The sequence below is a fragment of the Ictidomys tridecemlineatus genome, chromosome 4 (assembly GCF_052094955.1).
Source record: "Ictidomys tridecemlineatus isolate mIctTri1 chromosome 4, mIctTri1.hap1, whole genome shotgun sequence".
Lineage (NCBI taxonomy): Eukaryota > Metazoa > Chordata > Mammalia > Rodentia > Sciuridae > Ictidomys > Ictidomys tridecemlineatus.
In genome coordinates, this window is record NC_135480.1 from 103,241,921 (window position 1) to 103,269,355 (window position 27,435).

The following is a 27,435-nucleotide window of genomic DNA, read 5'->3' on the forward strand; positions in this document are numbered from 1 at the left end:
CCAGGGACTGAAAGGCCTCATGGCCTTCCTTCCTCCACCCGCCCAGGATGGAGCTGTCCTCAGGTGTCAGCCTCAGTTGCAGGCTCCCCTGCCTCGGAGGCCCTCCCCACACTGAGGAGACCCCCAGGTCTAGAGTCTCCAGTCGGCCTCTACCTCTGGCATCTGAGCACCAGAGGGCTCTGGGTTCTAGCTCCCAAAGACTCTCTGGGGACCCTGGTGCAGGCTGGCCAGAATCCCCAGGCTCCCACCCTTTGTGCTTAATGTCAATCAAGACCTGTCTCAGAAAGTTCCAGTCTCCTGCACCCCAGAGAATCAGCCTGGGATGGAGAGGGGTGGAGGGAGGCCCCGTCTTCAAGGTAAAAGAGGGAAGAGGCCCGAACACTCGGAGCCCTCCAGGGACCCTGGAGAGCCAGTCATTCAACACAAGAGAAATGAGTGACCACGGTTTATTCGGGAGGGGAAAGCCCAAGCTGAAAGTCTGCCACCCCCTGCAAGCTGGCCACCTCAAGCCCCCACCGGAACTGGGGTCAAAGACAACCCCGCCGTGCTGCTCCTGGTTTGGTCTGTCTCCCTGAGCCCCATGGCATGTGACACAGAGGGCAGGCAGGGGAAGAGGCAGGCTCCCTTGAGGGCAACGCAAGGCACCCTGGTAAACAGCACTGGCCACTACCAGCCAGCTGGCTCTCCATCGCCAGGCGAACCATCCATTAGAAGTTAATGAGATTCTAAGGTAAGTGGTATTTCCCTGGCGCGGCCGGGCCAGTAGCTATTTTCATGGGTGGATTATCTCATGTCTGGGAATTGCTCATCCTCGCAGGTGGAGGAGAGAAGCCTCATGGCTACAGTCAACCCGCTCACCCTCTGGGGACTCAGACTCAAAGTGGATATGGCAGAGACCCATGGCCCAGGCTGGGTGGAGACCAAGACAGTGGCCTTTCTGTGGCCAGGCCTGTAGTTTCCTCCAGGCTGGCTGTTTTGGGTAGGACCCAAGAAGACACAGGGGCCTCTCAACACAAAAGTCCTCTCCTCTCAGGGCCAACCTGCTGGAAAGAAGGCAGGTCCTCGGGATGGGAGGGAGGCAGCTGCTTCACCAGGCACCACAGTGGAAGAGACCTGAGACCACGGGGCATGGGCAGGAGGGCAGGCTGATACCCCGTGGGCCTCGGTGACCCCACCCCAGAGCAGAAGGGTGGTGGATTGGAGAGAGAAGTGACCCTGTTCTCCCCCTGTGGTGGGTTGGCCCCGGCATAGGAACAAGGGGCCCACCCGAAGTCACCAAGCAAGACGGGGGCCTGGGTGAAGTCCTGGGAGGGCTGGCCAGGGACTGGGGGCAGCAGGGAAGGGCCAGGCCCCCCACCCCCACCCGGAAGAGCACAGTGGCTTAGAAGGCAGGAGCAGCAGGAGCAGCGGAGAGGGCAGGGGTGGCGGTGCCTCATCCCTCCTGCCGGAGCTCAGGGGGCCTCGTTAGAGCCCATCGCGTTGCCCTTGTTGACGTAGAACGGCCGGTAGTGAGGCTGTGGGGAGACCAGACAGGTTAGGGAAGCTGACGGCCCCGAGCCCGCGGGCCAGCCCTCCCCACGCCCGGCCCCCTGGAAGCAGCAGTGGCCCAAACCCCAACAAGTCCAGGGGCCCCGTGGCCAGACCCACGAGATCTATCTACTCAGGGGGGCCCTACTGTCACCAGAATCTCTGAGCTCGGATCCTAACTGGAGTTCACTCCTGCCAGATGGCTGATGCGCTGCAGCCTCCGCCCGCACCAAGGCCGTGGCGCCTTCCACTCCATAAAGCCCAACAACACTGTGCTGAGGGTTTTATATGGACGAACTCGTTTAATTTTTACAACCACCCAATTAAATAGGTTACTGTTATCATATCCACTTTATAGTCGAGCAAACCAAGGCACAGAGAGGCTAGGCAACTTGCCCAAGGTCACTCAGTAGGTGAGTAGGGGATCCAGGACTGACGCCCCAGCAGTGTGGCTCAGAGTCCACCCCATCTCCCACCCCCAGGCTTCCGTATCGCTTCTTGAGTCTCAAGGACTTCAAGCATCTGCTTGTCCCCAACAGAGAAGGTGCCGACAGGCAAACAACTGCACCTGCTCCCAGTGGGCCTGGGCCCCCCAGCCCTGGGCTCCCCACAGCCCTGTTGCCTCCCTCAGAGGTATTCAGGGAGCGTCTCTGGACACAGCCAGCAACATCTCTCCCAGCCTTCTCTGTGTATCACGACTTGTACCAAGCAGTGTCCCCTTCTCCTCCTAACCCCTTTTCCAGGTCCTGAGAATTTAGCTGGTCTTTCAGGATGAAATGCAAAAGCAAAATTTAGCTGTTGCTTGGCCATGTGAACTGTCCCCCTAGAGGTCTCAGGGAAGTGGGCTTGTCCCTGAGCTGGGTCAGAGACTGAGCTTGCCCATGCCCACTGACCCCCATACAGAAGACACCACCTCCCCCCCACACTCCCAGGCTGTTCTCAGCCCCCACCAGGCCCTGCCTGCCCTGGCCCTGCCCCTCCCAGCCAGCACCCTGCCTGAACTTGGTCTGCAGCTGGACTAGGCCCAGAGGGTGCAGGCCTGAGCGTCAGAGCTCAGGCCTCAGCTAAACCACTAGTTACCAATGGAAGAAACTGAGACCCAGGGAGACAAAGTCACATGGCTACTCTGCAGGGCTCAGAGCAGAGCTGGGAACAGGTCTCCAACCACCCTCGTGCTGGCCTGGACCCCCAAACGGTTCACAGGGTGAAGTGAATGGCGCTGGGCATGGCAGAAGCCTTTCCTTCAGGAAGGCCAGGTCCGTAACGTGGATTGCAGGTCAGTGAACAGCACCGTCTTAAGAGCCCAGAGTGGTGGATGAGTAGGAATGTGGCCCCGTGACACCCACAGGTGCCCTCTCTCCATTCCTGCCTGGCTCGGGGGGCCTAGCTCCAGAGAGTTAGAAGGGCATGAAATCATCCAAGCCATCTGATTCCTGTTTCAGGTAGAGAAACTGAGGCATGGGGGAGAATGACTCATACAAGGTCACACAGCAGGTTGGCAAGAGGACTGGGGCTGAGGCCCAGGCAGCCCGATGCCCAGGCCAGCCTCTGCCTGCTAGCACCTGGCCCCCTTCTCCCAGCCCTGAGAGCTCGCTGGACACTGGACCCTGTCCTGCCAGAGTCTCAGGTGGTGATGCCCTTTCTCTGTGGGGACCAGGCTCTGGGAAGGTAGTGGGAACGTGGCAGGGTGGCCAAGGGCCGAGTCCCAGAGTAGGAGGCTTCTTTTCCTCTCCACGGTGCCCCGGGGCCCAGCTCCAAATTACACACGCCATCACTTAGCTCCCATCACCAGCAAATTAAAGTTTCTTTCCAATTAAACCAGCCCCCAGACACTCTTTGTGGTCCAGAGCGAGTCACCTCCCCATGCTCCAACCTCCAAATGCAAAGACGGCAGGAGCCCAGGGCTCAGGCCTGTCCCCAGCAAACCCTTGATGCTACCCGCATGGCAGAGCCATCGCAGCTCCTCCGCAGGGCCTGGTGTGGGCCTCAGAGAAAAGCCTCAGGAAGCTGGAGAGCAGCCTGGGAGTCCCTGACCCCCAAGGTCCTGGCCAGGGCTCAGGCACATGAGGTCTAAAGGGCTGAGGGGATCATCAATCCCACAGAGGTTTTCCCACTCCTCCAAGATGCCAGGGCCGGGGTGGCCAGGAGCCCTCATGGTGCTGCTCTTCTGATGGCCTGGCTTAGGATCATGTTCTGCTGAACCCCCAACACGCCTCTTCCTAGCATTCCAGCCTCTCCCATGCCATCTCCTCCACATTATCATCCCAATGGCCTCTGTGCTGTCAGAGCTGGAAAAGTGCCCCAGGGAGGTGGGACCCATCTCCAGGCTCATCCTTTCGATGGAGCCTTTTACAATCTCAGAGCTGGTGGAGGATGAGCCACCAAGTGCAGACACCCAACACTCACCGAATAAAGAACCAGGTGGCCTACTTCACAGATTAGAAAACTGAGGCCCAGACAGAATGTGATTACCCAGCTCCCTCCCCATAAGCCCTGGATCTCTATGGGTGTTATGGCCACTGCTGCCTCCTCCCCCATGCATAGCTCAAAAAAGGCCTCCTCCTCCCACAGACCCTGGGACATGAAGACCAGTGGCCCTGGGGAACCCCTTCCATGCCCAGGCTTCTGGTCATGCCTGTGCCCAGCTGGCCCTCTGGCAGCATCTTACTCACCAGCACAGACTGCTTGCCGGATTTCCAAGTCTGGGGCTGGGCCTTAGGGGTCTGGCTGCGGATGAGGGAGGGATAGCCTGGGAAGACAGGAGGCTCTGTCAGAGGCAGGGCTGGCTGGTAGTGGAGCAGCACAGCTGCTATCTCTAGTGACCACCAAGCGCCATCCAGCCCCTTACCCAAGATGGCCACCTGAAGAGGTGTGCAGCAGCCTGGTACTGCCACTGACAACAGAAAACCCTGGGGAGGCCAGCCAAAGGCGGAAGCAGGGAGGCAGGCAGAGGAGGAGCCTGCCAAGCAGCAGGCGAGGTGGCCCCAGGCCAGGTCAGCACCACACTGCCCTGCAGGGATTTCCACCCACCCCGGCTCACACCATGGCCCCTCCCCGCCCCCAGCCCACTGCCTGCAGAACCTTCCTGCAGGAGGCGCTCCCGACTCCCCAGTGCTGGGAGGACGAGGCTTCCTTTTTGCCAAGCCCCACTTGTGCCAAGCACCGTGCCAGGCACTTGGCTTGCAGCGGGCTTCTCATCCAGCCCTCCCTGTGTCCGGGAGCTCAGCAGTGTGTCTGACTCGCCCAGCAGTGTGTCTGACTCGCCCAGCAGCCGTCAGGACTGGAAATCAGATTTTGCCAAACTCCAAAACCCTTAAGCCTGCTCCTTCCACCAGGCTCCACCGCTCCACGGCCTCTAGCAGGAGACTGGGGCCCACAGAATGGCAGTGAGTTTCCAGGGTGGCTGCCCCCCAGGGTTAGGACAGCAGGCCAAGAGAGGACCAGAGCAGGTGGCACTGCCTGGGCTTGATCAGAAGGTGCCAGCCCCAGGCCCAGCAGCCACTTTCCTTGCCCTTCCCCTCAGCCCAGGGGATCCGTAAGGAGCGCTGGTCCTCGGAATAGGGAAGAGCACTCTCAGCCTTGGCCATCAGCCTGCAGGGACAGGACACAGTCCGGGAAGAAACAGGCTGTGACTTGGATGCTGAGAAGCTCAGGAAATAAACAGGGTTTGTCCTTGAACAGTCCCCTGTCCAGCAAGACTATGCCTGCCCACCTGGGGACAGCATTCTCCTGCCCTGCTCTGCACCAGGATGAGCAGGCCCAGATCACTTGCAATTACCTGCAGCACTTCCCCATGACACTGAGCAAGGTGGCAGGGCAAGGAGACAGAGCCAGGACCCCAGGGTCCTGAGTGGAGATTGAGAGAGGGAGGATTCACACCTCACCTCCCAATAACCAGAAAGAAAATCCCATGGCAGCCACCAGAGGGGGGGAGGATGGGGGCTGGGCAGGGAGGGGTGGCCCAGGGAAGCAACCTTGAGCAGTGGTAGAAATCCAGACAGAGAGTGAGGGAGGGTGGTAGCTGGGGACATGCATCCCTCTGGGGAGGAGGGACCAGGGCACCCTAGAAGTGTCAGAGAACCCCCACAAGGTTCTAGTCATGCCTGTGCCCAGCTGCCCTGGTGTGGGAGAGGGAAAGGGAAGGGTTGGAAAAGGGGCAGGTACCAGGATTATTTTTAAACAGCCCACTGCGGTCCAGTGGCTTGGAAAACTCAGCAGTGGCCTGTCCCAAGGTGGTGAACTGATAGGGGGTTTTCCCAGTGCCTGCTGGGAGAGAGAGAGGTGTTAGCGGCAAGCACTGGCCAGCAGGCCGGAAGCCCTCACTCCCTGTGGTATCTATTCTGCACGCTCTGTGCTCTGCAGCCCTTTCTCAGGCCCTGGAGCCCGCAGACAGCCCAGGCACTGTCCCCGCCTGTGGGCTGCTGACAGAGAGTGGATGGGCTGGGTCCTGGCAGGTTGGGGCTCTCCTGGCACACAGGGCAGCACCTATCTGGAACCCTCTTGAGGGCCATTCCTGAAGGGCTCCACAAACTGATCTGCATGAAAGTAGGAATGTTCTGGGCTCATCTTCCGAGGCATGGGAGTCCCTCCTAGGACCAGGCCTGAGACAGGAGGGTCTGTGCAGGCCCAGGGGGCGATGTCAGGAGGCATCCAAACCATGCCCCAGGGTGGCTGTCTTCCAGGCCAGGTGACCTTCAGGCCAGACTTGACCGAAAGCAAGGAAGATGTCTGCTGGTCAAGACGAGCCCCAGAGCCGCCCAGGCCAGGCTCAGGGACAGGACATGCCCTCCTTTCTGTTACTTTCTCCTCCACCTGGCTGGTTCAGCCAAGAACCCTGCTCCAGGAAGAGACTGCTGGGTGATAAAGCCACCCTAGAGGCCTCGCTGATGAGTGACCATCTCACAGCCCCTTCCCTCCTGCTCCCTGCCCACCCCCGGACCGCTGATCCTTTCTTCCAGGCCAGTAATTTGGATGTCAGAGGAGTTAGGGTTACTCCCACTGCAGCCCACCAGAGCTGACCCTAGGACCCAACAAGAGAGACGTGAGGGCCCTAGGCCTACTGTCAACCAAGGTCTGGTTCAAGACTGCCCCTCAAGATGACCCCAACCCTCTAGGGGACAGGAGGCATCGATCCCTCAGGCTGGCCCAAGAATTCTGGGGAGCACTGTAGGCAGGGGGTGTCAGAGTTCAGGGGAAGGAGATCACACCTGGGGGGCCTCGCAATCATCTGGCCCACCTTCTCCAGAGCGGCTCCCTCAGGCCTGGCTCTGTAGGAAACTGAGGGTGCGCCATGGCCCAGGGGCCTGGGAGTCACTGGGCCCACAAAGTTAAATAATCTCTGCAGCAGGAAGGCCCTGCCCTAAGCCCTAGTATCCTGGGCCCATGGCCCATGGGGGCAGGGCACAAGAGTACTGAGGAGTCATCCTTCCCCCATCTGAGTCCTCTGGTCACAGCACATCTTGAGGGACGAGTGTGTGAAGCAAGGAATCCTGAGAATGCTGGTGTGGCCCAGCCCCATCTTCTGCCCTCCCGACAGCAAAGCTTTTAGCCGTTTTGTTTTGTTTTGTTTTGTTTTGTTTTGTTTTGTTTTGTTTTGTTTTGTTTTGTTTCTGGTCAGGACTCTGGTCTCTAGAAGGCGAGGGAGGAAGGCAGGAGAGCGGGCAGAGACAAGCCGGGCAGCTGCAGAGGAACAGCAGGCGACCAGCTGGAGCGCTCACCTTTCAGGGAGAAGGAGGAGCTGCCCTGGACTGCGGGCAGGTCATCGGAGCTCTGAATGCTGGAGGAGTACTCCCAGACCCGGGAGGTGTAGTTACCTGGCAGGGCAAAGAGGGGCATCAGACCTCAGCAGGGCACAGAGGAGGGAGGGCGGGACCAGGACACTGCTGATTCTGTGAGTCTTTCTCTCCAGCCTCTTGCCACCTCCCAAGACAGGATGCTGATGTCCCTAGTCATGCCTTCCCCCATTTTTCCTGCCACCAAAGTTATCTTTTTAAAACTTAAAAATGTTCCTGCCCTACCTAAAGGCCACTGTCCTCAGAATAAGGAGCCAAGTCCTTTAAATAGGCCCCCACCATCTACCCTCTTCCTGGCTGCATCCCTTCCTCTCAGCATCCCTCACTTTCTCTCCTGCCTCCTCCCCAAAGATGGCCCTGAGCTTGCAGCTGTGAGCAGGGCAGATACCACTGCTGCCTATTGCAGATATGGAGGAGAAGGCCATGGTGGGTCCCAGCTGGGAATCTAATGCTGAACAGAGAGGCCTAGGCATGCTCTGTCCACTCCAATCTCCATGGGCCTGGTCATCACTGAAGTGTCCTTCCAGTGTTGGTATTGCGTCTGGGTGGAACTGGTGGAGCTGGCCCAGTCCCCTTCCTCTCCACACATGGTAGGCAGCACCCAGGAGTGAGTCTTCACATGTGAGCATCCACACCACCTCCACCAAGTCCAGGTGTGCCTCAGCCCTACACCTCACAGCACTTACATTCCCTGTCCTCTGGGATGCAATTATTTAATTAAATCCCAATAGGACTCCATGGGGCCTGGGGAAATGCCTGACTGGCCCTGAACCACACCTGGTGCCTGGCACAGAGCCCGGCCTCTGAAAGGTGCTCACTGTCTGGTGGATGGTGAACGTATGAGCGACTGAATAAACACGTTCCAACACATCCTAAAACTTGGGTACAGAGGCAGCTGATTGAACACCTGGATTCCTGTTTGCCAGGTTGAACAGGCTAACAGATGTTCCTGTGCAAATACGTCCCTGTCATCTAGAGGAGGACGTGGTGGGAAGGTGGTGGAAGGAACAGCAGGGCACCATGAGGATGTCCCAGCCTGGACTTGGGCCCCAGACATGACGTACGCTCTCCAGCCCCTTCTCAGTAGGCCCAGAGCCTCTCCAGTCAGCTCTGCTCTGCAGCAGGGACCACCAGTCCCTGTGTCCTCTGACATAGCTGCCTGGGGGAGGGCAAGGATACCATTTGGGCTTAGGGGTCAAAGGTGGCTGGGGCTGGGCCCTCCCTGGTGCACGTCCTTCCCACAAGGATCTTGGGAAGCTCCCGTGCCAGGCCTTCATGGACCAAGACCCTGGGAGACAGAGGACTTGCCCTTTTCTTCTTCCTTCCCTCTCTCTGGCTTTCAATGACTGTTTTCTAGGCTCTTCCACTCTGGGCCCTGAGCTTGCAGCTGTGAGCAGGGCAGATACCACTATTGCAGATATGGAGGAGAGGGCCGTGGTGGGTCCCAGCTGGGAATCTAATGCTGAACAGAGAGGCCTGGGCATGCCCTGTCCACTCCAATCTCCATGGGCCTGGTCATCACTGAAGTGTCCTTCTGGTGTTGGTATTGCATCTGGGTGGAATTGGTGGAGCTGGCCCAGTCCCCTTCCTCTCCACACATGGTAGGCAGCACCCAGGAGCCAGGGTCTCCCAAAGCTGGTGTTTACTGAGCACATGGCCCTGTCCTGGCACATAGTGGACCTCTCATCACACGGAACAGAGGGAGACCCTGTGCTTGGCAGCTTCTCCTGGGAAAGGCACGTCCCAGCCCCCATTTCACCTCTTTTGGGTCTTAAGGGGTCTCCTGCTCAGCCCAAGTGACAGTGGTGGCTCCTGGATTTGCAGGGGTGGCTCCATTTCCTACCATGCCTTCCTTTCCATCCACAGTTAAGCTCATTTGTTTTAGCCAACATACAACTTCTCAGTGCAGGAGTACACAAACCAGCAGAGCTCTTCTGCGGAGACACTTGCTGGGAGAGGTCCCCAGACCTTACCCCAGGGGTGCCGCTCACCCTGTTTCCTCCAACTCATCCTCAGGGACAAGAAGAGCACATGGATCCAGGGATCTACAGTGATGCTGAGGTTCCAGCAGCTTCTCTCCAGCCTAACTAATGACGCTGTGTACACCTGTGCACACCCACGTGTAGACACACACACACACACATACATACACACACACACACACACACACACACACTTCAAGCTCAGTAGAAGCCCATCCTGTCCCAGCTCCCCACAGTCATCTTCCTCGGAGCCCCTGGCCCCCAGCCTATACCTCACATGAGTTCTGCCCAGCCTTGAGCTGAGCCCCTCCTACCTTTGGTGCCATAGAGGTTGTTGAAATTCTTCTGATTGGTCTCCTTGGAGAGGCGGCTGGGGGACCCCGGCTGGTAGGAGGTCCGGGCGCCCCCTATGAAGCATACAAGGAAAGCTTGTCATTGCAGAAAGGTGGGTCTGGCTCAACTTGGGGTGCCATAGACTCTAATTTGGGGTCTTGGGCAGGATCCTAAACAGGTCTCCAACTGCCCACCAAGGGACCTGGACTCCACATTAAGAGGAGTCACTGGGTCTAGCATTAAGCTGTCACTTAATTACCATCTAAATGGAGACCCCTTAGGGAGTGAAGAGGCTCATGGTTCCCTGAGCCCTGAGGAGAGTCCTGAACTTACTAACACATAGGATCACTCTGCTTAGGGAGCCTGGGGGCCATGAGGAGGCTGACAAGCCAACAATTCCCTCCTGAGCCAGTCCCCTGTGCCGGAGAGGAAGGAGAGGCCCTGGTGATGACAGGAGCATCTGGGCCACTGGCTGAGCGAGGGCCGAGTCACCAGCAGGTGGCCAGGTAATCTGTACCAGCACAGCACTGTGGCTTGGGCTATGGGAGCCTTACAGCCTGTGAACAAGGCAGAGTGGATCAATGTCCCCACTTCCCAGATGCAGAAAATGAGCTCCCGTGTGTGCCAGGACCTTCCTGTTGGGTCCACCCATTCCATTCCCCAAGCCTGGCCCACCAGGGCCAGCGCCAGCCAGTCCTTCTAAACTCCTGCACCTGTGCTGGGGATCCCCTGCACCCTCCTCCTGGGCACACAGCTCCTCATTCAGGGAGCCACCAGACCCACTTCTCCTGAGAAGTCCCAGCACTGCCCGACCTCTCAGGCCCAGGGCCTGGTGACCTTAAGTGGCCTTGTTTCCCTGATATTGACAAATCTCCTTGACTTCTCCCTTGCCTCTCCTCTACCCAACCCTCCAGAAGGCAGATGTCCTGCCTCTCCTGTCCCCATGCAGGGCTCTGCCTACTGTGCTGGGGCAGGCACACCGGGAGAACCGGTTTCTTCCACCTACAGATGTCACAGATTGACTCATGGGGGCAGAGCTGGGAGGGCTTCTAGCCCTGGGGACAACTGCATCTTCTCAGACAGGAACGCTGAAGCCACATGGAACACTGACCACCCCAGGTCACCCAGGCCCTGGGACTCTCCAGGTGACACCTAGGCAGGTTGATTCTTCCCTCCTTGTGGACTGAAGGGAGGTCACACTGGCCCTCAGTCTCTCACTGAGCAAAATAGTCAAGAAGGAGCCATTTGGGGGACTCGCTGGGTCAACAGGGCTGATCTAGGGACAAGGGGGAGAGCCACAGGCACCAGGCTGGGGACAGTCATGTTGGGTCCTTCTGAGGAAAGTGACACTGGGGTTGCCTGGTTAGTGCATTTCATACTCTCACACAAGTGGCCCAAAGAGGCAGTGCCCTGGGCAGGGGAGTGGGCACACTGGCTAGGAGGCCTGGCCCACACCAGGAATGTTGAGGAGGGGACCGGGCACCTGGCCGCTGGAAGAAGCTCAGGTATTGTTTTCAAATTGGGCTGGGCACAAAGGTTCCTCTCCAGTGAGCTCATTCCTCCAAATCCCCAGCCCCTCCTGTTGTAGGTATGTGAGTGACAGCTCAGAGCCTCAGGTTCACCTTCCCCAGGTCTCCTTCGTCCCCTTCCCAGAGGTCCCCACTCTTCTCCAGGTCCCCCAATCCCACACATGCAAGTGTACAACCCCCTCCACCCTGGGCTGATGGCCTGGCACACCCTCCTTTATGTAACGGGCATTGCTGTGGTTTGTTGCTGGTGTCCAAGAATGTGCCAGTGTTCTCCCAGGACAAGGACAGGGAGGCCCTGGTCTAGACCCCACCAGACTGTAACCCTGCAGGCTGGGCTTCTGCAGGACCTAGGGAGAGAAGGTTCAGGGGCCAAGTGGCCAGGAGAAGAACGAGGAGAAGCAGCAGCTGACCCCAGAGGAGGCCCCAGAGAAGGCAGCCCTCCCAGGGCCTGAGCCCGAAGAAACCTAAGTGGAAGCTCCACACAGCTCCAGCCCAGCAGAGGGGAGCGAGAGGAAGGGGCAGGACAAGCTGCCTGGGTCAAGGATGGAGCCCTCTGAGGAGTAGGGTGCTGGGTAATTTGTCATCTAGTCAGTTTACACTTGTCACTTGTGAGGGTGAAGGCAGGCGCTGTTCATAATCACACCAAGACCACAGCCAGGACGTCCCCAGGCATGTTGGAGGTAGTGCCACTCCACCCAGGAGGAACCTGGCTAAGAGTCGCTCCATGGACTCAGGGGGGCTCTTGAGCAGCAAGGGGGGTGCCAGACCTAGGCCAAGGAGGCTCGTCCTTACCCTTGGGTGTGAGGTACATGGAGTATCTCTTCATGGTGTCGGGCGCACTCCACTCACTCCCGTAGCTGGTTGTGTAGTTGTTAATGTAGCGATGGTCACCCCCTGGGCAGAAAGAGATCAGAAGATGGAGAGGAGGAACCTACCCACTGGGACATGCCTGGCTGGCTGAGAACCCATAGCCCACCTGCTCTGTCCTGGGGACAATCAAGGTCCCACAGCCTCAGAGTGCTGCTCTTTAGTCTTTGGAGTGGGACAGGGGAAGTCTTGCAATGAGTCACTCACTCTGTTAGACTGGCCCCTTGTGAGCAAGGTCGTGTGCACAGCACTTTCAGTTTAGAAGGACTATGATATCCATTTCTCATTTGGTCTGTACTTTGACCCTTGAGCAGGTATATAAACCTCTCTCTGTGACAGGTAAGAAAAAAAAAAGGCTCAGGAGATGACAGAAGCAAATTGACCCATGTCACATGGGTCAAGAAGAGCAGCATTGGGGTTTGAGCCCTGGTTCCCCACTTCACAGCTCAGCCCCAGTCACTCCTGACAGTCACAGGTGGTGGATCAAGGTCCCAGTAAGGACTTCCATGGTCCAGGAATCCAGGCAGCTGAGCACTTAGCTGTACCCACCTGAAGACTCTGACCAAAAGAAATCTACCGCTCGATGCTCCACCTCTCCAAGCTGTCCTCCACCCCATTCCTGTCTCCTACCACTTCCCTTTCTTCTACTTTCTCTCTCCTTCCCTTTCTCTCTCTCCTGGGAAAGAGGAGGGAAGTGTGGCTCAGACACATCCTTCCTCTCCAGCCTCTGCATCTAGCAGGTTCTGGCACTCAGCAGTAGTTCAAAGAATAAATGCAGCCAGAAGCAGTGGCACATGCCTGTGATCCCAGCAACTCAGAAGGATCACAAGTTCAAAGCCATCTTCAGCAACTTAATGAGGCCCTAAGTAACTTGGCAAGATCCTGTCTCAAAATAAAAATGGGCTAGGATATGGCTTTGTGGTTAAGCATCCCTAGGTTCAATCCACGGAAACAAACAAAAAAAGAATAAATGTATACACAATAAGGTACCCCGCCACCTGCCCTTGAGCAGGTATAAACTTGCCCACTGAGCCCAGGATGAAGGTGGCCTGCTGCCTCTTAACCCCTGTCTGTGAGGGTAGGAATGAGCCCACCATCAGGGAGCAATAGATCGTCACTCCACAGTTCACCTCACCAGCCTCCCATCCACCACCTCTTACAGAAGACACCAAAAATAACAACAGAGGCAAAGGAGGCTCCCCGGGTGACTCCAGGCACAGGCGCAGGGCTGCTGATTCAGCAGCTCCCCTTGCTCTCAGCTGCCACCTCACCACAGACCTTGTAGGGGACACAGGGTCACACCTGCACAGGGACCAGGCCAGCACCTTCATGAGCTAGAAATGGGATGTGAGCAACTGGAAGGCTGGATGGTTTCTGCAAGGCTCACAGGTCCAGTCAGGGCCTGGCCATCTTCCCAGGTCTTGTTAAGGTTTGAACCTTGGGACAATGATCACCACACCCATCAACCGATGACACCTTCCAGATGAGAAGACCCAGGGGACTGCATAGCACCCCTGCCCAGCGACCTGCACTTTGAGAACATGCTTCTCTGAGTCTCAGCCTTCTCATCTATAAAATGCAATGCTTCACAAAGGGACCATAAAGCAACAGAAGTGAAGAGCTCAGCCCTACAAGCGGCTTTCAGGGAGCTCAGTCATCTTCTGCCATCTCTGTCACCACCAGGAGCATTGCTATTGTCATGAGGAAGAGGCTGTCAGTGCCATTTAAAGTCAAATGATTGTCTTGCTAAAATGTCTTATCTGTCCTCAGGTATAATTGAATGTCCCTTTGTATTTTACAGGGATGCTGTGTGAAATCACCAAGATATATAGGTGTCCCTGTTCCTGACCCTGGTCAGTGACCTACTCAGCCCTCTCCTCCTACGAGAATCCTGAGCTCCATCTAGGGCAGACAGGGATCATTTCCTTTAGTGTGCACGGCTGGAAGATCTTAATCAGGCTGCATTCTGAAAACCTCATTCTAACAGCTGGGCTGGGCTTGGGCCACTGGGTGGGCCCTTGGGGAAAGTGTTCAGGCTTCAGGCCCTAAAGGGACTGGGTAGAAAAAGACTTAATAGGGGTAGTTTCTCAGGTTTGGAGAGTCTGTGAGATGATTCAGTTGACCTCTGCAAGGACAGCATGATTCAGAAGAGGGGCTGATTTCAGGGACACACTGAGTCACAGAGACAGGCTATATCCTGTCGTCCCCAGCCTATCAGGCCAAGTGCAGCCTCTGGGCTCAACACTACTCAACACAGCCATGGTGACAGGTAAGTCCTCCCTCCAAGAACAGGTGCAGTTCTAAGTCACTTCTGCTGGAGTTTGCAAAGCCACCAGGCAACACACGGCAACAGCATGCACACATCTGCTAGGTTGGGCTCGACAATCAGATGTAGATCTGACTGAAACCAATCCCCAAGTTTGAGGATGATCCACAGAGAGGAGGCATTTATTCAGCCAATGCCCAGGAATCACCCTCCTCTGGAGACCTCTTGTAATAGCTGCAAACTCAATGGGAACTAAATCCCTGAGCCTGAGTTCAAATCCCCATAAAAGAATGGGTGGATGAAAACCACGAGAGGCCAGCTAGCTAGGTGCCAACCTGCACCAGGAGGCAGGAACTGACCTGGGAGGGAAAAGCTCATGACCTTGGGCCTGCACACAGAGGGGACCTACCGTTCTCCATGTGGTTCCTCTCAATGAAGTTACGGCTCAAATCAGCCTTGCACATCTTCTCAACATGGCGCATGCACACGTTGAGCAGGTCGTCCTTGAAGTTGCCCAGTGACTGCCCCAGGCCCTCTCCCTCCAGCAGGACATGATAGGTGGGTAGGGGTGGGGGGAGAGAGTAATTGCTCATCAAAGCACCAAATTCCTACCAAGAAAGGAAAGAAGCCATTAGTTTCCTGAGTTTTTCTGGGTCTTTTGTCAACAAGGGGGCTCTTATAGCCCCTCTGGAAGACTCAGTGCCTGGAGCCAAAGGAGCTGGGTTCTAAAATCAGCTAATTAACTAGCCTCACTTTTTCTCATTAGGCAAAAGTTCAATTAAAATCTACAGATGCATCTGGATGCAGTGGTGTGCACACCTGTAATAGCAGCGGTTCAGGAGGCTGAGACAGGAAGATCATGAATTCAAAGCCAACCTCAGCAATTTAGCGAGGCCCTAAGCAACTCAGCAAGATCCTGATAATAAAATATTGAAAAGGCACTTGGGTGTGGCTCAATGGTTAAGCCTCCCTGGATTCAATCCCTGGTACTTAAAAAAAAAAGAAAAAGAAAAAAAAAGTTCACAGATGCTAACATCCTGGTGGCTTTAGCATTCAGATATATGACTCCATGGTTCACATCTCTAATTTGGGCGCAGGATTCCTACCTCACAGGGGTTTTTGAGAGAGACACAGCCTACAATGAGATTCCAGGAGAAAGTAGAAAGAAGTGCAAGGAATTACCAGAGCATTCTGGGTCAGTCTGCAGTTTGGGTGAGACAGGGACCTTCCACCTTTACACACCTCACTCCATCCTGCCTCTGCACATTCGTGCTTCTCCCCTCCCTTCCCCTCACTGGAGAGTCCCTCCTCCTTCTCAAATTCTAAGTGGCCTGCAAGACCTTATTCAGACTCCTTCTCCCGCACAAAGTTGTCCTTAGATTGCTCCAGCCTGCTCACCCTTCCCTGGGTTTCCACAGGCACTTATCTCCTGAGCCACATGCTTTATCATTTAATTACACGCTTTCCTATATTGTTCCCTAATTGTACATGTCTTATCTTCCCAGCTGGATTGCAGCTGCTTGAGGGCAGAAAAACATGTTTTATACTTCTCTATTCACCACAACACCTAATAGAGTCTGGGCATCAAGGAGTGCACAAAACATTCTAGCAGACAGAAAGATGGATGCATAAATAGCCAAACTGACTAGATCAAAGATAACAAGTATGCAGCACTTACACCATTCCTCCCTTATCCATGGCAGACATTACTAATCCACCACAGAACTCCTTCCCACTGTACCCAGAGCACTGCTAGGACATACCAATTGAAGTTGGTACAAGGTGGTGCTTGTGCACCATCTTTAGAGGAGGTAGGGAAGTAGATTGGATGGAAAAATTAAATGGGCAGATGGAAGGAAGCATGGATGGATGGATGGAAGGATGATTAATGAGGATGTGGGAAAGTGGATGGAATGAGAAGGGAGAGGATGGCGGGATTTAGAAACTGAATGGTGGAAGACTCTGTTTTCACCTGCAGAAATAGCACTGAGTCGCTGATGCTATGAAGCTGCTCCCGGATCTGCTTGTCCTCATGAAGCACCTTGGCCCTCTCGTCCAGGGCATCCACGATCACCTTCACTTGGTCCACAGCATCCTGCTCCCGCTGCTCCAGGGCAGCCCTCACTTCCTCTTTTTGCTTCTCCAGGTCACGCACCAGGTCCCGGAAGTTCTGCTCCAGGATAGCTTTCTCATTGGTGGTGAAGCTCTGGGTCCAGAATCAGAGGAGGGATGAGAGTTTCATTAAGGAAAACTAACCTCCCTCGGGGAACACACCCTTAGGTTCTCAACTCAGGATCAGGGCACTCCCAGAACCCTAACTTGGCGAGACTGTCTGGCTATGAATCTCATTTAAAGGCATCAAAGAGGGACAGAGATGCCAGTGTTTTTACAGCCCACCCTTCCTTATCCACCTGTGGCTCCTTCCTCTGGGGGCCGGCAGTTAACCCAAGCAACCATTCCACACTTGAGTGATTCCCTGTGTGCCTAGACATTCTCCCAAGAATCAAGGTGTGCTCACTCAAACCCCAACCAGAACAAAACACCAAATCAAAAAGTGTATTGTCTGGCTGTTGGTGTGGCCAGGATCAAGAGACAACAATCTCAGACATGATTTGTAAATCCCCAAACCGTGGCAGACATACCTCCAGTCACACTGGCACAAGTAGAAGAGAAATGGTGTGTATTTGGTGGCTGGGGAGTCTGGGGGGATGGGCAGAGCACACATTAGCAGACACTAGACAACACACTGGAGGGTGGGTCTGGGATGTGCTCTGCTAAGATGATATACAATGAGTGTTAGGTGACAGGTGGGATCCTATCTGGGTGCCAGGTGGGAATGCAAAAGGGTCAGGGAGAGAATCCACAACAAACAAGTGTGGGATGTCACTGAGGGCCAAAACCTTGAACAGGAACCAAGGCCCGCCTCCTCCCAGGCAGGACAGGTAGGGCAAGTGTGGCGAGGGGAGCCTGGGGGCTGTTCACCTTGATGCGGTCCTTCTCCTTTTGCCACTTTTCAGCTTCATCCTCAATCTCAATGATTTTCAGCTGCAGCTGTTCCTTTTGCAGTGACAGCTCTGTCTGCAGGGAAAGAGTCAGGGTTGGAGAAATTGAGAAGAAAGGGGCACAGACACAGAGAACTAGGGCATGGGCCCACCCAGGGATCCAAGTCTCAGGCAGGGCTCACTTGCATCCATTTCTCTGCCCAATAAACATCCCTCAGGACCTCAGACATGCCAGGCTCCATGCCAGTTACCAAGGGTCAAACACCATCTCCTTGTTCTCAGGTAACTAGGGCTGGCTGCCCTCATCATGCCTTTGTGGGGACTAAACCTCCCTTATCCCCGCACCCAACATGAGTGGGAGGGTGCTCACTTTGGGGGTTCTTGCTCCTTTCAACAGACCTGGGGCCACAGAGGGAGAAAAGAAGAGGACTGAGCCCAACCCAGCCAGGGAGTGTCTTGTGGTTGTAACTGTGTGCAACGTTTCTATGGCGTGATGTGGGGTGTGTGTTGCAAGCAGGAACCGGGTTGCCGCCGGCCTGGGCTCTGTCTGGGCAGGCTCAGCTATAAACCTGTTTATGGGAAGGAACACATCCTGCAGTTTTGGTGAGACAGGGACTTTTACCTGGGGTCTCTGGAGAAGGAGAAGGCTAGAGAATGAGGCTCGAAGAGTGGGAAAGGCTGGGATGGAGGGAGAGGACCTAGGACCCCTGCCCTCAGGCACATGGATGGTAGGGGTGTGGAGTGGGTTGGGAAGAGTCTCTATCAGGATGTGCTCATATTCACACTTGCCTTCCATGTGGGGAAAGGCCCTTGTCTGAAAAGCATGTCCAACTGAGGCAAGAATTCAAGGCCAAGGCCCCCCAGTCTAGTCAAGAGGCACCTCTTTTATTCTTCTGAGTCTCCTCTAGAGCTTCCAAAGTGCCTTCCAGCACAGAAGACAAGGGGTGATTTCTACCCAATAAGCAAGCAGCCAAGAAGCCTTGGATTGCTCAGGGTCTCCAGGACCAATGGGTTTTGAATGCGGAGGCCTACCTCTTTATCTAGCCATCTCTCGCAGGAGCTCATGAGAACAGTCAAGGTTCAACAAACCATGAGGAACATGGGCTCCATCAGCAGGAGTCATGAGCAGCCGGGGCCCAGAGCATCACCACACAGCTCACCCCTGAACATCCCATCAGGCTGAGCAGGGGCCTGTGAGGTATCTGCTGGAAACACCCAGGGAAGAGGATCTGATGGTGCTTAGGTCTTCCTGGCCTTTGGCACCAGAGGGTGGGGAAGGCATGGGGCATGAGGTACCGAGCTCCCCAGACAGGGAGCCCCTGCCTCCCCACAGCCTGCCCTTCAATGACCACCATATTGTTGGGCTCCCCATGATCAAGACAAAGAAGTTCTTAATCAGCATCACCCCTGCCTGAGACGGCTGTAAATCCCACAGCATAGCATTGCTAGAGATGGAGATGGGTTGTTGAGAGAAGAGGAGCACAAGAAGAGGAGGGTAGGGACTTGGCCTGGTCCCTGGAACAAGGCTGGGAGAAGACACTGTGGTAGTAGAAACTTGACCCCTCGGACACTCTGAGGATCCAAAGCTGGAAAGCCCAGAAAACAGGTTGGCAGATCCAGTGGCCAAGACCCTGAGAAGGCCAGGCCTGGATGGCAGATCTGGGCTCTAGGGAAGAGACTAAGAGGCTGGACAACAGGTCTGTCCCAGGCGACTTTCCCACCCATGAAGAACTCCTGAGTGACGCTTGAGGTGAGGTAGTGCTGCAGAACTCCCACCACCCAGCTGAGGCATCCTAACCTGAAGGATGGAGGAGTTGGCATGTGGAGGAGGGGCACTTCACAAGGTCTGATGACAGAGAGCAAAAGTGCACCCCTTCCCACCCTCAGGCCCAGGCCCAACCCCAGTAAAAGCCCTATTGCCAGTAAGTGGATGGGTCACCCTTCCATGAAATGAGCTATTGTGGGGTGGGGCATCCAGAAGGGAGCCCGCCCAGAGCACATGATGGGGAATCCAACAGTTAGCATCTGGTAACCGCCACCTACAGGCAGGGGCCTTTGTGAGTTGCTTAACTTCTCTGAGCCTCAGTAGGTCCATCTGTCCCACAGAGGTAGTAAGAGGACCAGCCTCCCATGGAGGACCTGGGATGGAAAATGATCAGGGACTGAAGATCCCAGAAAGCATCTGGCACAGAGCAAGCCTTGACTGAACAATGGTCCCCATCATCATTATTGTCACCATAATTGCAGGAATGAGGGCAGAGGGATGGGCAGGTCCGTGGGACATAAGCAAGTGAAAGGAGAGGGCATGGTCAGGTGAGGTCTCAGGGGTGTTGGGTGGTGATAACAGTGTATGTCATTGGATTGGGGTTTAGAAGTGGTATGGACACAGTCCAGAGAGCAGTGTAAGGGGTACACAGAGGCTGGGAAGTCAAGACATTAGACTGAAAATGCAAAATAAAGGGTTAGAACATGAGTAATTGACGGTGGAAGGATACTAGGGAAACAGAACAGAGGTTGGAAGAGAGGAAGAGGGTAGGCTAAGCACTGCCAGGGAGAGGAGCTTTGATTAGCTTTGACTAGAGAAGGAGAAGGTTAAGGAGCTGAATGTCAGGAGTGAACAGCTGTGCCAAAGGAACACCTAATAGAAGCTGTATGGTCAGTCCACAGGTGAGAAAATGTGTCAATTAGGTGAGCATGGAGGGAAGGAGGAAGGAGGGATGGAGTACAGGGGACCAGGGCACAGAGAGTCCAGTGCGGCCTAGAACATCTGGGCGAAAGGCAGAGACAGGTCAGCCCCCTGGGAGTCCATCCTGTGTAAGAGAGGGTGGGGAGAGGGCAACCAGCTAGCTGAGGTCTGAGAGCTGGAGTGTCTGCCAGCAGCCTGGGAGGGGAAGAGAAGAGGTGGCTAGTCTGGACATGTGTAAGGGCAGGGTCAGAAGTGGAGACGAGCTGTCTGCAGCAGTGGGTGGAAGAATCGGCCAGGGTGGAGAGGAGACTGGTCCTCCTTTTCTTTGGGGCACTAAGAAAGTCAGGCTTGGCTGGGAGGGGCCTGGCTCCCACAGCACAGCCAGCAAGATCAGACTTGCAGGGCACAGAGGGTTCTGAAAGGGTCCTGGGACCAGGATCTGTATGCTGCTAGAATGATCCTTTCTCTGGGATGAGTCCTACCCTGTCAAGGAAGAAGGCTCAGGGTAAGAGCTCTACGGATGTCTAAGAAGGCACTTCATATATGTTCAGCTCTTTGAGACTTATCCTATACAGGAAGTAATAGAACCTGGGAAGTTTCCAAAGATACTTTGTTCTCCTGCAATTCTAGGAGAGGAAAGGAAAAGAACTTTAATTACTAAGTACATACTAAGTTCCAGGAATTTTCTCTTTTTCAGGGTACTGGGTTGAACCCAGGACCTCATGCTGGACATGCACTCTACCACTGGGCTACATTCCCAGCCCAGGAATTTTCTTTAATTCTGTAAAAGCCCCCTTTTGCAAAAGTGGTGAGGTCTGAGTCCTCACAGTTGGAAAGAAAGCAGCAGTAAGGTCAAAAGGCAATGACAGGTCTCAGATCCTATTCTTGCAGCCTCAGAGGCAATTCCAAAGGTGGTGGCACCAGGTTCTCCTCTAGAATATTGCCCTTCCTCCTTCATTCCTGCTAAACTAAGTCTACTGCATAGACTTCATCAATTCAACCTCTTCTCTTATTACCTCCCTTTTCCTCCCCATACCGTTGCCCAAGGCCCCAGTTTTCTCTCTCCTAAGCCTCCCCCTACAGAATGCAGTTGAAGCCCCTGATGTCTGACAGGGCCTCAGCTCTCCACAGTCCCTCCCCTACTCACACCTCCCTCCTGCCTACTTCCTACTCCTCCCTGATTTTTCCCCTTCACCCTGCCTAGGCCTGTCCCTAAATGCTTCCTTTGTTTCGCTCTCCCACACTGGGTTGCATCTCTCTCTCTCTTTCTCTCTCTCTCTCTCTCTCTCTCTCTCTCTCTCTCTCATACCTGAGATGGCACCTGTGTGGTCCACTCAACCTTGAAATTCTTCAAGGAGTAGAAGGATAATACAGTCTGGCAGTGCCTTTGGGTAGGTGTTGGCACACCCAAATACTCACCTTGACAGTTGTACCTGCATTGCCCCCAAGGAAGGGGAGATAGACCATGATCTTCCCCTAATCTGAAATAACCTCATGGGCCGTGGGCTGTGACATTTGCCAAATGAGTTAGTTAATTGCCAAATTTGTACTCCCAGACAAATGGTAATTATCCAGATAGGAATCTGAAATGCTGGGTAGATTTCCCTGTTTCCATTCAGATGTCAAATGCGTGATATCAGTGCAACTGCTGGGTTGGACACCCCCAGTCCCTTGTGCTTCCTCAGAGCCTCTGGACAGAGGAGGTACAAGCTGGGCCAAGAAAGGGCTCACCCTGGCATCTGCAGATGAGCAGGGGGACCTTGCAGAAGTCACCTCAGCTCCCTGGGTCTTGGTTTCCCTGTGACAATAGACTAGATTTCTGATTCCCACTCCAGCTGCACATCAGAATCCCTGATGTGTAAACATCATAGATTAACAATCAGACCCCAGGCCCCAATTCCCTAAATCAGAACGTCCTGGGATAAAGCCTGTTAATCTGTGTTGTTTTTTTTAAATTCTTTTTAAGAGAGAGAGAGAGAGAGAGAGAGAGAGAGAGAGAGAGAGAATCCTTCCCAACATTTATTTTTCAGTTTTCGGCGAACACAACATCTTTATTCCATTTGTATGTGCTGAGGACCGAACCCAGCGCCGCACGCATGCCAGGCAAGCACGCCACCGCCTGAGCCACATCCCCAGCCCTTAATCTGTGTTTTAATAAGTCATCAAGTGATACCAACCCAAGGACAGCCACCTGGAAGCCACTGAACTCAGTGATCCCAAGGAGACCCTTCCAATTCTATGGGGAGAAAAGGTTTAAAATGGTGGCGAGAAATCCCAGCTTCACCCTCTCCCACACTGTGCCTTGACAAGTCTCTCAGCATCTTTAAACCTGTTTCTTCTATAAAATAGGTACATTACCCACCCACAAGACCAGGCATTTGTAACCACGCACACGCTAGGCTCAGCACTAGCACACAGGTGTGCTCCACACAGACTGAATTGCTACCTGCCTATCTGCTGGTCACTTTGCTCCTAATTCCTCTCTCTAAATCTTCAGCATCTGGAGAGGTCATCCCACCTCCTGTTTCATGCCCTGTCCCAGAGCAGACATTTCTCCCTGAAAATCTCCTGGGACTGGGTCCAGGGCACCCTGGCTGATAGCCTGGGCCCTCATCTGAAATCTCAGCCTCACTGTCTGTCCAAAGAGCTTGCCTGCCCAGACCAGCACAGCTAGAAACTCAAAGACAAGGGGCATGCAACCCAGCAGTCTGTCAGCTCAGCCTTCCTAGAAGAGTTGGGCAATAAGATAAGAAATAAAGTCCAGGGCATGGAGAAAGGGATGAACTGAACGAAGCCATGCAGTGGACAGTGGATGAGGCTCCCAGGCTGAGCCCCTCCAAGTGACACTGGTGGCTGGGTGTGATGGGTGTGCGTATTACTATGCTGATGATATTGTTACCCCAGAACCTAGGCTGGATGTGGCAGTGCCTCCAGAACAGCTTGTCATACCCCCAAGAGAGGTCCTAACACCCTGGCCTGCTACATAGGAGGGAACTAGACTAGATGGAAGGGACATTAGACACAGGAAAGGAGATACCTAATCCATTTTCATTTCACTAATTAACCTATCTTGGAAAATATCCAGAGGTGGAGGGTGGACCAGTTGACATCATGGGACCCTTTGTGGTATTTGGGGTGAGAGGGGAAATATTGTGACATGGGTCCTCCAGGGAAAAGACCATCTTATTGCTACAAACAGTTCTAACTGATCCTTTCAGAGCATGGAGTTTGGGGAGAACCAAGGCCCAGGAAGTGAGCACTTGCAGCCATGGGTGTCATCTTCAGCTCTAAGCGACTAACCCACGCTGGGCTGGGTTACCTCACCTGGCCTTCACCAACAGGCCTGCAGAACAGGTTCTTCCCAGGCTCCTTGCAAGAAGCTGTGTGTGGGCTGTCTGGGTCTGCAGGAGATACCTCCAGAGGATGCCAGGATTGACATACTCAGTCGCTCTGGTCCATCCACCCATGACCCCTGCTCTATGCTATACCCCCGACCAACATTCCAGCAGAGCCAGGTCTAGACAAATGGCTTTAGCTAGTCCCCTGGCTTCTCAGCCCTGCTCTGCCTGCATATCTCTGTGCTTCACGTGCACACATGTGTATACACACAGGCTGCCCAAAGATCCCTATCACAGCCCTTGTCAGAGGATCAGGCATTTTCTCCTAAAGCACACGCATCCTGAATTCCATGCTCCCCATGCCCTTCCCCTGAGGTGCTCTCAGACATTGAAAGAAGACTTAGGGGGTTTCTTCCTCCCACCAGGATCTTGAACAGGTCCTTTGTTTCTCTGGGCCTGTGTCCTTATCTACAAGGTGCAAGAGGAGGCATTGGGATTTCAAGAATTCCATGAGGCCTGGTGTTCTGTCCTCTGTTTATTATTTATTTTGTCCTTCCATGTTTTCTCCCAGCTGCTACTATGTAACTGGAAGGGTGCTCCCCAGTCCTGTTGTGTGTTTGAGCTCTGCCTCCTGATCTATATCATGGGTCCTCAAGGACAAGGACTGCATGAGCCCTACTGTGGCCCCTGGAACCAGAACTTGAAACAAGACCCCAAACCCTCCTGCCCACCTCTTCCACAGGCACTCTGGATGTTCTTAAATGGTGACACCTTTGTTTCAGATGATATTTGGGGCCAACTCTGCATAGAAAACAGGTCAGTAAGTGTTATTTGCTTGCAATAGAAGTGGTAACCTGGATCCTGTGTCTTCTGAGCACGTCCTTGTTCTGGGTACCTCTTGTCACCCTGATTCTTGTCCAAAAATCCTAGGCTCCACAGAGAAATCTAACCCAACTACTCAGCTTCACATAGAGAGAAGCCAAGGCTGAGAGAATTGAAAGGATTTATTCGCTGTCCTACCATTACTTAGATATAAAAATCAGGACTAGAATTTGGTCACATCTCCTAAAACTCAGTCTGAGGTTCTGCAATGTCTTCGCTTCTGTGGCCGAAAACTTTTTTTTTGTTCTTTTTCAACTTTCCAAATAAGGTCCTTGAGAATGGGTTCCATGGTCATGTCCCACCTCTAGCTCCCAGTACAAAGCAGGGACCAGAGGGAGCTGGGGATATCTTCTTTTGAGGCCAAATGAAGTTTCTGGAAGGGATCTTTGATTCTGTTCCCATCTCGGTCTCATCCCTCCCTGCCCAGGAGTATGAACAGGAGGTAGAGAGAGAGAGAGAATAATCAAAAGTTACTGGTCAGGAAAGCTGGGCAGGGAGGGACCCTGTGTTGCCTCATTCTGAGGGGTACAAAAACTCTTGAGAATGCAGAGTTGCCAGCATTGACCCCCACAGAGTCCTCCTGCAGTAAGGAGGGCCAGGTGGTGGGCCCAGCATCTGTGGGGCAAGAAGCAACGGCCACAGCTGGACTCTCAGCACAGAATATCTTCCCCAGGTGTGCCACATACACAAGCCTCCACTTGCCTCTGCTCTGCCTCATGGAAGTAGTGCATAATTACATACACGGAATTCATGCAAAAGAAGTACGTATCCCATACACAAATATGTGCAAACATCCACATGCACACATAGACACCCACATGTATAGAAAACACATACGCATTTACCTACGCCCCACCTCCATACAAAATCCAGAAATGTCCACCCACAGGCACAGGCCTGTCCACCTGCAACCACACACAAAGCACAGTCAGCCCTGCTGAGCAAAGGATAAAGGAGGCTGGGAGCAAAGTGAAGAGCCTGGAGGGAATCACACCGAACAAGGAGCCACTGTTCTGCAAATGCAAACCAGAAGCCAGCCAAAAGGGACAATTTAGTGGTCCCCAAACTCGGTCCTTCTAATACCTTCCCTCACTTGTGACCTATTCCCCAGGGGCCAGTCCTGCTCAGGTGGGAAGGGGGTGGAGGGGAGAGAAAGAGAAGGAACAGGAGGAAAAGGAGAGATAACCCTAGCCAGGCAGAGCCCAGGAGAGAGTTCTGCACCATTAGGTCTGACTCTTTGCCTAGACTTGAATGTAACCTATGACCTTGGTCAAGCAATCTTTTCTGAGCCTCTCTTGGCTTATCTAAAAAATGTCCCTGCCTCCTAAAACTTTAGTTGGCTGGGAGCCACCTCTGATTCCCAGCCGGTGGGTGCAGAGGGGAAAGAAATGTTTTCTAAAAGGGTCAAGCCTGGAATGGTCTTAAGCCCCCATAGTTAGGTCAGAGGGCAGGGGAGGGAGGCCAGGTCTGGAGGGACAGCAAACAGCTCAGCACATTACCTCTTTTTCGGCCTTGGCCTCTTCCACCGTCACGGTGCTGTGGTTCTTGTGCTCCTGGAACATACAAAGGTAGCAGATGCAGGTCTGGTCGGTCTGGCAGAAGAGCTCCATGGTCTTGCCATGCAGGGGGCACTTGCGGGCCTCGAAATCCCGGATGGGCTCGAGCAGCTGGTGGTCGCGGAAGGCCGCGCCCTCCAGGTGGGGCTTGAGGTGCAGCTCGCAGAAGGAGGCCTGGCACACCAGGCAGGACTTGACGGCCTTCTGCTTGTTGCCGATGCAGGAATCGCACAGCACCTCCTCGGAGCCCGACTTGGAGCGCAGGAGGCTGCCGTCGGCCCGCGGGTAGCTGTTCCTGCGGACCTCCCCGGGCTCCACGATGGACACGGAGGGCTTCCGGGGCTCCGAGAAGATGGACTTCTTCTCCGAAAAGGTGACGGGCGGCTTCTTGGCGGCCCCCAGCTGGAGCCCCGCATAGGGCGACCTCCTGCCTTCCGCAGAGTCCATGCTGAAGTAGTTGGAACCCTTGTCATCCACCGACTCCACGAACTGAATGATGGGCCGCCGCCACTCGTTGCCGGAGAACAGGGCGCTCTTTCCCTCCCCCTTCAGGGCGCTGCCCAGGCTCTTGCCCTCGGCCACCTCCCCTCCGTGCCCATGCCCGTTGGCGGTCTTGGTCTCCTTGCCATCGACCTTGGGGCCGTTCTCCAGGCTGCCGTTGGGGCCCGTCGGGCTGCGGGCGTCCCTAGCTTCAGGGCTCGACCCATTGCTCCTGGAGGCATCTGCAGCTTCCATGGCAGATCACCAAGTGGTCTGTCTCGGGCTTGCTGGGGCTGTGGTGGGTGACCTCTCAGCGGGTGTCTCGGCAGGGAGTGGGGCAGGCAGCCGCGGGCCTGGGACACACCTGCCCGGAGGAGGAGCTGCAGACGGAGGGGAGGAGCGGCCCAGCCTGACACAACGGGCCAGGGAGAGGCGGTGGCTCCGCCAATTATTCAGGCCCACGCCCTGCACATTCATCCCTAACCTGGTTTTTTTAAAGAAGTGTGTGTGTGTGTGTGTGTTTTTTCTCCCCCAGTTTAATTATTTTTCACAACTCAGCAACCAGTTGGGCTGCTTCTATGTGACGCATTTGTTTCTCATCAGGGAAGCCGGGAGCCTCTATCCTCAGGTGGACAGGATTTTCTGAGCCCAGTGGCCCCTGGGGCAGAAGCCGAGGTGTCTGCAAGAGGACCACAGGACAGAGGGCTGTTAATTGGGTCACACAAGCCAAATAGCCTTGTAATTTGCGAAGCTGGATTTCATAGGAGACAGACTCCACCTGGGGAGAGTGGAGATGCTTCTCACCCTCCGGGGAGATATGGCTTCAATTTGATTTGGATTTTAGGATTTGGAGTGATGTGGCCACCTATTATTATCAACTTCCAGGCACTGTCCTAGGTCCTTTACATGTGAATTTATTTAAGCTTCACTTCAATCTATGCCTTTTTTTTGGGGGGGGGGTACCAGGGATTAAACTTAAGAGCATTAATCACTGGGCAAGATTCTCAGCCCTTTTTATTTTTCATTTTGAGACAGGGTCTTGCTAAGTTGTTTAGGGCCTTGCTGAGACTAGCCTCCAACTTGTGATTCTCCTTCCTCAGCCACCCAAGTTGCTGAAATTACAGCACTGGGAAAACAGACATGTGTCACCGTACCCACCTCTATCACGCCTTTTGAGTAGTTGAGAAAAATGAAG

At 54.5% G+C, this 27,435-nt stretch overlaps 1 protein-coding gene and 1 long non-coding RNA gene across 4 annotated transcripts; one reads left to right on the top strand and one right to left on the bottom strand.

Moving 5' to 3' along the window:
- Positions 1-432: 432 nt before the first annotated feature.
- Trim29 (tripartite motif containing 29) lies at positions 433-27,069 on the bottom strand. Of its 3 annotated transcripts, none has more exons than XM_040285376.2 (10): positions 25,704-27,069; positions 17,279-17,374; positions 16,269-16,502; positions 14,706-14,904; positions 11,956-12,057; positions 9,616-9,708; positions 7,245-7,340; positions 5,692-5,790; positions 4,200-4,276; positions 433-1,514 (listed from the first exon to the last, which is right to left on the bottom strand). In XM_040285376.2, the coding sequence occupies exons 1-10, from the start codon at positions 26,493-26,495 to the stop codon at positions 1,452-1,454; spliced, it is 1,851 nt and encodes a 616-aa protein (XP_040141310.1). In that variant the 5' UTR covers positions 26,496-27,069; the 3' UTR covers positions 433-1,451. The 3 variants fall into 3 exon arrangements, with proteins under 3 accessions (XP_040141310.1, XP_040141309.1, XP_005328436.1); XM_040285375.2 differs by having other exon boundaries at positions 5,692-5,793; XM_005328379.5 differs by lacking the exon at positions 5,692-5,790 and having other exon boundaries at positions 25,704-27,051.
- On the top strand, positions 14,193-15,237 carry LOC144377209 (uncharacterized). Its single transcript, XR_013437952.1, has 2 exons — positions 14,193-14,299; positions 15,063-15,237. It is a non-coding gene; the product is annotated as an uncharacterized LOC144377209 (long non-coding RNA).
- Positions 27,070-27,435: the final 366 nt, after the last annotated feature.

Excerpts from the sequence above, each read along its gene's own strand:
- Trim29 (XM_040285375.2), bottom strand. The coding sequence starts at position 26,495 with ATGGAAGCTGCAGATGCCTCCAGGAGCAATGGGTCGAGCCCTGAAGCT. Across the intron at positions 17,375-25,703 it reads AGGCCAAGGCCGAAAAAGAG|ACAGAGCTGTCACTGCAAAA; the intron begins GTAATGTGCTGA and ends CTTTCCCTGCAG. Across the intron at positions 12,058-14,705 it reads GAGGAACCACATGGAGAACG|GGGGTGACCATCGCTACATT; the intron begins GTAGGTCCCCTC and ends CTTTCTGCCCAG.